The 12,179-nt window shown below is 36.5% G+C and overlaps 1 protein-coding gene across 6 annotated transcripts in view; it reads left to right on the top strand.

The window, feature by feature from the left end:
* RIC3 (RIC3 acetylcholine receptor chaperone) overlaps positions 1 to 12,179 on the top strand; it is a 37,990-nt gene that overhangs the window by 15,732 nt on the left and 10,079 nt on the right. For 4 of the 6 annotated variants that reach the window (XM_081280929.1, XM_081280932.1, XM_081280931.1 and 1 more), the window contains one exon: positions 8,587 to 8,735. In XM_081280929.1, coding sequence (XP_081137055.1) covers positions 8,587 to 8,735 — 149 coding nt within the window. The remainder of the gene's footprint in view (positions 1 to 8,586; positions 8,736 to 12,179) is intronic. The other 2 variants (XM_081280930.1, XM_081280934.1) reach the window with 1 other exon arrangement.

The raw sequence follows: 12,179 nt of genomic DNA, 5'->3' as shown, positions 1-12,179 counted from the left end.
CATCTGTCTATAGCTCAAGCCAGGAATGTGTACTGTAGTCTCTAACTACTATCTGTCCTCTTGTGCCAGGATTAATTCTCCATATTTTTTTTTTGGTTAATTTTTATAATCTTTTTTTTATTGGATGTTCACAACATTACAAAGCTCTTGACAAATCATATTTCATACATTAGAATCAAGTGGGTTATGAACTCCCATTTTTACCCCAAATACAGATTGCAGAATATCATCGGTTACACATCACATTTTTACATACTGCCATATTAGTGACTGTTGTATTCTGCTACCTTTCCTATCCTCTACTATCCCCCCTCCCCTCCCCTCCCATCTTCTCTCTCTACCCCATCAACTGTAATTCATTTCCCTCCATGTTTATTATCCCATTCCCCTCATAACCTCTTATATGTAATTTTGTATAACAATGAGGGTCTCCCTCCATTTCCATGTGATTTCCCTTTTTTTCTCCCTTTCCCTCCCGCCTCATGTCTCTGTTTAATGTTAATCTTTTCTTCCTGCTCTTCCTCCCTGTTCTGTTCTTAGTTGCTCTCATTATATCAAAGAAGACATTTGGTATTTGTTTTTTAGGGATTGGCTAGCTTCACTAAGCATAATCTGCTCTAGTGCCATCCATTTCCCTGCAAATTCCGTGATTTTGTCATTTTTTAGTGCTGCGTAGTACTCCATGGTGTATAAATGCCACATTTTTTTTATCCATTCATCTATTGAAGGGCATCTGGGTTGATTCCACAGTCTAGCAATTGTGAATTGTGCTGCTATGAACATCGATGTGGCAGTATCCCTGTAGTGTGCTCTTTTAAGGTTTTCAGGAAATAGTCCGAGAAGGGCAATAGCTGGGTCAAATGGTGGTTCCATTCCCAGCTTTCCCAGGAATCTCCATACTGCTTTCCAAATTGGCCGCACCCGTTTGCAGTCCCACCAGCAGTGTACAAGTGTACCCTTTTCCCCACATCCTCTCCAGCACTTGTTGTTGTTTGACTTCATCATGGCTGCCAATCTTACTGGGGTGAGGTGGTATCTTAGGGTGGTTTTGATTTGCATTTCCTTGACTGCTAGAGATGGTGAGCATTTTTTCATGTACTTGTTGATTGATTGTATGTCCTCCTCTGTGAAGTGTTTGTTCATGTCCTTGGCCCATTTGTTGATTGGGTTGTTTGTTTTCTTATTGTCTAATTTTTTGAGTTCTTTGTATACTCTGGATATTAGGGCTCTATCTGAAGTGTGAGGAGTAAAAATTTGTTCCCAGGATGTAGGCTCCCTATTTACCTCTCTTATTGTTTCTCTTGCTGAGAAAAAACTTTTCAGTTTAAGAAAGTCCCATTTGTTTTATGTGTAGAGCTAAGGAAATTCTTCCTGCACAGCAGCCAGAGTTTTACCATCTCATTGTTTCTGGGACCACAGGTCCCAACCTAGAGTGTTTTATTTCTTACAAGATGCTGAGGTGTTGACTCCTTGAAAACATTGATTCTAGCTTCCAAAGTGGAAAGAATATGTAAAAAATTTTCCGCAGTACTTGTCAAGAACTTTGGGGCAGCTCTTCTTCCATGAAAGAGAGCATGACTTCTCACCCTTCCCCAAACTCTCATTTTCTAGTTCATAAGATGTGACTTTCTCTATGACCTTCCTTAGGCCAACACATTTTATCTTTACCAGTAAGCCCTTTAGGACTTCCAATACTCAAAACTGAAGACCTGGAAACCCATGTTTCTACATTGCTTCCCTTCTTATAGTTTATATCTTTTAACCTTCATTTCTGTGGCATTTGTTCTTTTGTAAATCTATGCTTCTGTAATGATTAGAAGAGCCCAAAATACTCCAGTATTTTTTTCTATCAGATCAGGATTTTATCACAGCTCCAGAGTTCTGGGGATAAAGGAGAAGATTTAAGAGAAAAAAGATATGTTCATTTATAGCCTCCTAAGTCCTTTTATGTGGTTCATTTATAGCTCTGAGATGCTGGCTTAAATTAGAGAAATATGCCTAAAACTTTATCTTATATATGTTTATGTAAGAATAGGAATATGGGAAAGGTTTTTAATATTGTCTAATAAAACTTTTCAGACAGCTTTCACCTGTTAGTGGTGTAAGTCTGTACACAAATTTTAATGAAACCTCCTGGAAGTCAGTATTATGCTATTATTAGGCTCATATTAAGAATAACATTTAGCTCAGGAATACAGAATAAGGGAAGGATCTAGGAACCAGAAGCCCTCATTTCTGTCCTTAGGATCAGCAAAATTTCCTTCCAAGAGTCATATGCCCAATTGAAACTATTTACGTGCTAGAAACATGGCATGTCACAAGGAAAACTATGAGGGAGCAACCTCTGATAACGAAGAGCTGTTATAGACATGTTGAATATGTGTTGAGAATTGCTGGTAGATTTCTGGCATGGATTGCTAGAACATAAACTCTGAGGATAAACTTATTCTGTTTTGTTCAGCGTGTTCAGATAGTAGGTACTAAGTATGTACTTGTCAAATAAGAATAGATATCCATTTTTTTTTGACATAAGCTTTTGTACATTATTTTCATGATAGAAGAATAAAGCATAGCCATTTCCCATTGAGATTTCTTTTCTTTCCTTTATGAACTCTTTATTCATAGCTCTACTGGACAGATATATCTTGTAGGTACCTGTTGTTAGCCTCATCAAATAATAAAAATTTCTTGAATAGATAAATGTCCTAAAGTGGAATTTATTTTCCACCCCAAGCTAAGCCTACTCTGCCTTTAATATTCCCATTTCAGCAGATGGGTCTACCATCTACTTTGTTGCCCAAAGTGGAAATTAAGCATCATGCTTGATCCACCTTTTCCTTTACTTCCCATATCTTATTAATCACCAGGTCTTGCCATTTCCTCCTAATTGGTAATGCAATCAGTGTGCAAAAGACTGTAAATTTTTTGAGGGTAAGGATTATCATTCTTAGTTTCTACAGACCCATAATAAGCTCTAAAAAAGTATAGTTGAAATGGAAGAAAGAATGGATGGCTTTGGTTTTGACATAAGTCAGAACTATCTCATGAGATTTCTTTTTCTCTAGTTTTGTCTCCATTCAGGTCACTTTCTGCTTTCCAAAAAGATGTATTATATAAATTTTTTAAACCTTCAGAAATGCCTTTTGATCTTGAACACTGCAGAATCTTTATCACGACCTACATAGTCCTGCATACATCTATTGCTTTATCTTTCTCTGTCACTTTCTCTATGTTCCAGCCAGCCTGACCACTTGATTCTCTAAAATACCTGTGCACCTTTGATTCGAAGACTTTGCATGTACTTTTTCCTTTGCCATCACCCCATCACCACTGCACACTTATTATGACTCTTGCTTGTCTAATAGATCTCAACATAGACATTATTTTCTCTGAGAGTCCTTCCCTGAACCCATAAAACTTGGCTAGTTATTCCTCCCATGTGGTTCCATACCACCTGGTCTTGCTGGGTATTATATGCATCATGTTACTTTCTGATTTTCTTTTAACTTCTGACTTCTCTAATGCTCAGTAAACTTCTTAAGGGCAGAAAATTTTCATTGTCCAAGTTTATATTCCTTGTAAACTGACATTGTTCACATATCTTTTAAAAAATGAATAAGGTAGATCTAGAGAAAGTACTTTAAAGCAGGAGGCTTTGGAAGTAAAAATATCTTCTTTGGAACCTCTTTTCATTTGCTTTGTACAGTCCTGTATGGTTAACAGTAGCAAGTATTATTTTCTCTATAAAGACATGTATGGAAAAGAGGTGCTATGGGAACCTGAATTAGCTTCTGTAACAAATTACCACAAACCTAATGGCTTAAAACAACACATTTATAATCTTAATGGTTCTGTAGGTTAGAAGTCTTTTATACTGAGTGAAAGTCAAGGTGTTGGTAGGATTGCATTCCCTTTTCAAGGGCTTGGAACAGAATTTGCTTACTCACTCTTTTTGGCTTCTGGAAGCTGCCCATACCCCTTGGCTCCCAGCCCCATTCCTCCATCTTCAAACATATCAACAGTAGGTTCAAATCTTTTCACATTATATCATTCTGACCTCTTCTACCTCCTTCTTCCACTTTTAAGGACTCCTGTGATTACATTGTGCCTTCTCAGATAATCCAGGTTAATCTCCCTATTATAAAATCAGCTGATTAGCAATTTTAATTTCATCTACAACTTTAATTTCTCTTACATGTAAGGTATCATATTCATAGATTACAGAGTTTAGGACCTGGATATCTTTGGAGAGTTGAGATGGGTCTTATTCTGCTTTCCACCAAAGGTTTTATAGAAGAGAATTTGAAAAGAGGAATTTGAATAAGCCTTACAATATGGAAGGAATGCTGTAGGCAGAGTATAGGAAAATAATGTTTCAGAGGGAGAAGGCAGCACAAGAAGAAAAGGTAGAAGAATCAAGGCAAGTTTTTGGAATAGCAAATAGTTCTAAGGAATAGGGGTAGAATATACTAGGGATGGGGTAAATGGGTAAGGAGGTAAGTAGGTATTGAGAGAATGCGAAAAGTAAACTGAAGCCATATACTAAGGTCCTTAATAGTATGCTGAGAAGTTTAGAATTAATTCTTTATAGAGGGGTACCTTTGAAGACTTTGGAAGATAAATGTCATGAAATTCTATATTTAGAAAAATTGATCTTACAATGAAATGTAGAATGGTTACATGTTAGAAGGTTATTTAAACATTTCTAGCAAAAGGTAATAAATAGACCAGAGTAGAAAATGAAGGGGATTTCATGGAAGAACAAAATCACAGGTTTTATCAGGATTTCTTGTTGTAAGCAACCAACTCTGGCTAGCAAAAATTTGTAGGAGAGAGGGCAGATTATATTGGAAGAATATGAAATAGTTTACAATATCAAAAGAACAGCTAAAATGTATTAAAACAGAAGGGGGAAAAAAGGAACAGCTAAATATCCAGGTTTTAGGAAGGGTGGTAACCAGAGCAGCTCTTGGGCAGGAATAAAGAGACAGTCTTCAAAGGTAATGAATAGACCAATCAGAGACTAGCTACCAAGATATATTAACACCAAAAGTATTCAATTCAGGCTTCACTGTGTTCAAGATCCAGTTTTGGGAGAAAGTACAGTTGGTCCAGCTTGATCCTGGATCTATCAATCAATCAAAATCACTGCAGCCAAGAGAGGATGGAATCTGATGAATAGCCACTTGGCCACCCTCAAAGGAGAGGTAAGGGGATGAATGGTTTTACTTAACCTTTGCACCATGAGTGGAAGAAAAGTTGGTCTGCAAAGGAAACCTACTAACTAGGTAAGAGAAGAAAAGGAGGAGAAAGACAAGAAAATGAATTAAAGATTTTCAGCTTTTACTGGAAGGAGATTATGGCATTAACCAAGATAAAACATAGGAGAAAGAAGATAAGACTTCGAGATAGGGAGCATGAATTCAACTTTGAATGTGGTTGAGATGCCATCAGAATATCCAGATATTATATATAATAGCAGTAGTAAATTTGGGTTGTGAGGTCAGAACAAAGGACTTAGGTTTGGAAGTCATTTGCTGGGGGTAAGAGATAGAGACTATGGGGAAAGAGTAGATCACCAAATCCTTGAGGCCTCTCATACTCTACTGTAGTAGACTGCAGTCTCTTTCTGGTTTGATTTTTATTCTACATTATTCTATGTATGGTGTTGTTAGAGTCTATTTTATTTTCTCTCTATTTAACTCTTGAGTTCAGAACTTAATGACTATTTTGGCTAAAAGTCTGTGATATTATCTCCCACCTGTTACCTTTCATTTTACTAGCATCTCAAAATCTGCCATACTCAACCTTTCTAGGGCTGCTGTTCATTCTGTTGCTTGTGATCCTGGGCCAGCTGGGTCCTGGTTTTGAATAGTGAAATTAAGATTAATTTAAGGTGTAATGTAGTGACAAGGCCACCAAGTGGAAATGTCCAGGAGATAGTTCCAAGATGGATCTTTGTATATAAAAAGTAAGATTAGGACTTTTTTTTTTTTGTGTGTGTGTGTGTGTGTGTGTGTGTGTTGCTGGGGATCCAGGGCTTCACACATTTTAGGCAAGCATTTTATCACCAAGCTACATTCCCAGCCTGAGTTAGGTCATCTTCTGTGTAGAGGTAATGATTTATTCCTTGATATTGGTTCAGCTTCCTGAGGCCAAGGATTATAATGGATAAGTGAGAGTCCTCAGATTGAGCCTCAGAGAAAACCATTTTTAGGTGAAAGAAGGATTACAGGTGAGCCAGGATTAAAGTTAAAGGCAATAGTTAAAAGAAGTGAGAAGAATGCAGATATTTCAGTGGCCAAGGAAGGTGAGGAGTTTCATGAGAAGGATGGTTTACAGTATAGAAAAGCCAAAAAGAATGAACTGGGAGAAAGAAACCCTGGGGCTTAGAAGTGGTGACTGATGATTTTTAAAGTTTTTGTGAAAATAATGAGATGGAAGCCAGATTTCAGGGAGGTGGAAGAAAACAGATAGTAAGGATTTTGGGAACCAGTCCAACTATTAATAGATACTTATTAAGCACTTAAAATGATCATGGCACTGTGCCTGTTTTGTTATGAACACATTATCACTGCCCTCCAAGACAATCAATTCAAGTTGAGAAATAAGGAATCCATGAAAACATTCATTGTAGGAAATTCAGAAGACATTATAATATGGACCATAGTTAACTGACTAATACATTTAATGTGAGTATGTTTGTTCCAAGTTAAAAGAGGATGGCTTTATTTGGAATTTTTGTCTGTTCCTGTTTTTCTGAGCCTAGCCATTCTTTTTTGTTTAAGGATTTCTAACTTTCCGTGAGTTAGGAAGCAGAGACTCAAGATTATTTCATTCAGTAAACATCAGAATTCTCCTGCATATAGTCTAGAGAAGTAGCCTGTGAAGCATGCAGGCCAGAACTCTGTGAAGTAGGCTCTTCTGGTCTACCTTTGACTACTTCTACAGAGTGGGTTATTTCAGCAGTAAAAGTTAGGGGGTTTGTGAGGCCCCGGTTCAGTCCTGGTGAGTTAGGACTCCTGTACTAATGAATAGAATTGTAAAAGGTCCTATAAGATTCTAGCTGAAAGTAGAATGGATAGATTCTTCAGTTCAAGATTTTGAAGCCATTTTGTGTGGAAGGACTGGAGCTCATCATGGTGTTTTTGTTTTCTTCCCACTGAGACTGGTAGAAATGTCACACCTTCATTTTCCTCAGTTACTATCTTAATTAATAAGCTGTCAACTAATGAAGGAGTCTCAGTTTTATAGTTTACAATGAGGGTGAATTAATGATTGGCGACGGAGGCAAAGTGTGTCAGTGTGGGCAGTCAGGAAAAAAGTTGTAGAAAGTACAAAACTCATTGTCACTGGGAAAAGCTTAGAACTCAGTGTTCACTGCTTATGTTCTTCCTCTAGGACCCATTGTTACCCAGAGCATCACTATTTGCTTTTCTTCTTCCAGGACTCATCAGCAATGGGAAAGGGTTAAAAGTTCAGGGCCCAGCATTTCAGTATCCGCCTCCTCCTTCAGGACCCATTGTGGCTGGGAAAGGATGAATGTTTGCTTTTGGTGGAGATGCTGGGGAAGCCCAGGAAGGGATGAAAGTTTTCTTTCTTTCCCTGGGGCCCATTGTTATTGGGAAAGGATTTACTGGGAGAGGATTAATGATTGCCTTCCTCCTCCATCTTCCTCTGGGTCAGACAGTTTTGGGGGGTTTGGTTGTCATTTCCCTGTCCTGGGGGTTGTCATTTTTCATATCCTTTAGAAGGAGAGATACTTTTTTCCTTTTCCCTATTAATCATTAAGGCTAAAATTTGTTAAGCTGATCATAAAACATGAATGTAGGCCCAGAACAAACTAGTGAGAAGAATAGAGGGCACCTTCATGAGGCTCGCACAGACATTATTATGTTAATTGCACAGAATATTATGTTAATTTGGAATGTTCAGATTTAAAGGAGAAAATAAAAAATTGAAATCTGCAATCCTGCCACTAGATAAAATTGGTCTCAACTGTCTTTACATGTGATACAGTGCTTTCTTAAAGAACTGATCATACTGTTATTCTTGAGCTTCATATTATTTTTGCAAATATTTGTTTAGAGCCACACAGTCAAGTTGAGACTCAAACCAGGTTTTTTGAACTGTGGAGCCTGAGCATTGTGTTTCAGGAATTGCACGGAAGGGCTGGAGTGTGGCTTAATGGTAGAGCACTTGCTTAGCTTCTATAAGGTTCTGAGTTTGATCCTGAGCAACACACACAGAGAATACTATTAGAAATCACATTAGTCTTGGTTATAATGCTGCCATTTACTAGGATTAGGGAATCGAGGCAGTGAGTTAAGATCACTGGACTAAAGGCTAAGACATTTGGGGTTTTATCCCCAGTATTGACATTAACTCATTGTGGGACTTGGGTAATCCCTTTTCTTCCCTGATCTATTCTTGGCCTTAAATTTCCCATTTTTAAGATAAAAATGTTGATCTAACATTAGTTCTTGGTCATGCAGTTCTAGGATCCAGACAGATCATAGTGATGTTTCTGCCCATTACCTCAGAGTATTTACTGCTAAATGGCTGGATTGTCTGATATTTTCTAAGCAGAGTACAGTCTGTGACTTCTGACCAAGAGAAACGATTGCTGCATCAACTCCGAGAAATTACCAGGGTCATGAAAGAAGGAAAGTTTATTGACAGACCCACTCCAGAGAAAGAAGCTGAGGAAGCCCCTTACATGGAGGACTGGGAAGGTAAGGAGTCTCTTTTCATTTCTTCATTAGTTGTCAACCCAGAAAAGAGAGCTTACAATTTTTTAAAAAATTCAATTCTATTATTGAGGTATAATATAATAATTTAATTTAAAATATACAGTTGGATGAGTTTTGACAAGTGTATATAGTTGTGTAATCATACCACAAAGTTTTGGTATAGTGCTGTGACCTGTACAGCATAAACAAAGGATCTCTAGTAGGGGTGACAGGAGATTAAGAAAAACATGGAGACAAAGAAAAAGAGAGATATTTTTAAGCAAAGCTGGGGCCAGGTGGGATGGTGCCCTCTGATGGAAGAATAGTAACCCAGAACTAGCTCTGCAAGTTTATCATATAGGGTCTAATAATCAGGGAGTTTAACTATAGTGGTATTGTAAATTGTTCAAGGCTTATGAGTTATCAGGAGGCTTCTTTGTGTACTAAAAAGTTACAGAGCTAGAAACATTTTTGTGGCACCCAGAAAACCCATTGTACTGGAATGTCTGATAACTATCACTAGCATTAAAGCCAAGTATCAAGGCTGTTTGCATCCTTGCCTTTTGGCAAGGAATGTTTCCCAGGCTTGGCTTTTGCCTATACCACAGGATTATCCAATAACCGGGCTCATCTGCTCTCCCCAGTATAGGACATTTCTATCACCCTAGAAAGTTCCCTTCTACCTCTGGCAAAAACTGAACTACTTTCTGTTCCTGTTGTTTTGCTTGTATAATATAAATGGATCTTACTGTTTATGCTTTTTGGCTTATGGCTTCTCTGATTTAACCAATGATTTTTAGATTAATATGTGTTGTTGAATGTATCTGTAATTCTTTATTTTTTATTGCTTAATAGTATTCTGTTATGTGAACATACCATAATTTGTTCATCCCTTCTCCAATTGAGAAACACTTGGGTTGTTTTTAGCTTTCAATTATTATAAGTAAGTTGCTACAAAATTTTATATGCAAGGCTTTGTTTGGCCATAAATTGGTATTTCTTTGAAATATATACTTAGGAGTGACATTTCTAAGGTTTGTGGTAAGTGTATGTTTAACTTCATTAGAGCTGTCAACTTGCTTTCCAAAGTGGCTCTAACATTTTCCCTTTTCACCAGCAATGTATGAAAATTCATTTACTCCACATCTTTGCTAACTTGTGGTATTATCAGTCTTTTTAATTTTAGCCACTCTAGTGAGTATATAGTGGTATCTCAGTTGTGAATTTAATTTGCATCTCTCCATTGACTAATAATGATGAACATTTTTTCATGTGCTTATTTGCCATTTGTATGTCTTTGATGAGGTGTTCATTCCAATTGTTGGCCATTTTTAAAATTATGTTCTTATTGACATTATGTTCTTACTGAGTTGCAAAAATTCTGTGTATGTCCCTGAATACAATCCTTTATCAGTTACATATTTTGCAAATATTTTCTCCTAATCCATGGCTTGCCTTTTTATTTTCTTAACATTTTTAAAAGAGGAGAGGTCTTTCTTAACACTCCAAAAAAATAATCCAACCAGTAAATAGACAAAGGAATTGAATAGGCACTTCACAGAAGAAGAAATACAAATGGTCAACAAATGTATGAAAAAATTCAATTCTATTATTGGGATATAATATAATAATTTAATTTTAAATATACAGTTTGGATGAGTTTTGACAAGTGTATATAGTTGTGTAATCATACCACAATCTTGGTATAATGCTGCGACCTGTACAGCATAGCAATTAGAGAAATGCAAATTAAAACTACACTGATATTCCATCTCAGTCAGAATGGCAATTTTCAAGAATACAAGTAATAATGAATGTTGGTGAGGATGTGGGGGGAAAGGCACACTCTTACATTGCTGGTGGGACTGCAAATTGGTGCAGCCCCTCTGGAAAGCAGTGTGGAGATTCCTCAGAAAACTTGGAATGGAACCACCATTTGACCCAATTTTCTACTCCTCTGAATATACTCAAAAGTCTTAAAATCAGCATACTACATGATGCAGCCACATCAATATTTATAGCAGCTTAGTTCACAATAGCTAAGCACTGGAACCACCCTAGTGCCCTTCAACAGATGATTGGATAAAGAAAACGTATTATATATACACATGGAATATTACTAAGCCATAAAGAAGAATGAAATTATTGCATTTGCAGGTAAATGAAACTAGAGACTATCATGCTAAGTAAAATAAGGCAGCCCCAAAAAACCGAAGGCCAAGAGGCTAGAGTAGTGGTTCAGTGATAGAGTGCTTGCCTGGCATGTGTGAGGCTCTGGGTTCAATCCTCAGTACCACATATACATAAATAAATAAATAAAAGATTCATTGACAACTAAAAAATATATACACACACACATACATACACACACTAAAGGCCAAATGTTCTCACTGATATGTGGATGCTAACACAATATCAGGTAGGAGGAAAGAGTAAAAGTTCAGTGGATTAGATAAAGAGGAATGAAGGGAAGGGAGAAGGGATAGGAATAGGAAAGACAGTAGAATAACATAATTTTCCTATGTTCATATATGAATATATGGCCAGTGAAACTTCACATTATGTACAACCATTAGAATGTGGTACCCACATCCTCCATATATTTATAGTATCTCAAAATACACTCTTCTGTCATATATGTCTTAAAAGAACAAATTTTAAAAAATAGTTTCTGGGGACAGTAAACAGAATTTTCAAAGATCAATTATATTTGGAATAATGACATTTAAAGACATTAATTTATAGAAATTTAAGATACTTAAATAAGATATCAAAGGCTGGGGCTGTAGCTCAGTGGTGGAGTGCTTGCCTCACAAGGGTGAGGCACTGGGTTTGATCCTTAGCACCACATAAAAATAAATAAAGGTATTGTGTATCTACAAATATATATGAAATAAGATATTAGAAGTGCTTAGCATTTGTCATAAAAGCAAAACGAAACAAAAACTTTCAGGTTTTTGGCAAAAAGAAAGAAATGACTGGTTTTAATACTTGAAATAGAAAATAGGTATACAGGTTGATACCTGGTTTTGCTGATATGAAGAAGCTGGACAGTTGGGTCCAAGGAAATACTTTTCATTAATGTATTTGTTTTTAATGTATATAGATTTTTTTCTCTCTTTGTTTTTCCCTGTAAGTTATTCTTCAGAACTGCTCAATTCAGTCCAGCACATAAGGTCCATGCTAAAATGAAAACAAAGAAAAATCTAAAAAAACAGAAGTTTTTAATTCTGATGAAGTCTAGTTATTTCTTTTAATAATTTATATTTTTTGGTGTGTTCTGTTTAAGAAATCTTTGCCCAATCCAAGATTTTTCTAGCTTCTATTTTTTTCTTCTAGAAATTGTATGGTTTTAGCTTTTATACTTAGGCTTGTGATCTCTTTTGAGTTAATTTTTATATATGGTATGAAGTATCAGGACCTAGTTTTATATTTTACATATCAGTA

Source organism: Spermophilus citellus (genome assembly GCF_964194105.1).
Source record: "Spermophilus citellus genome assembly, chromosome: 2".
In the NCBI taxonomy this organism is placed as follows: domain Eukaryota; kingdom Metazoa; phylum Chordata; class Mammalia; order Rodentia; family Sciuridae; genus Spermophilus; species Spermophilus citellus.
This window is presented reverse-complemented; position numbering and strand designations above follow the sequence as displayed.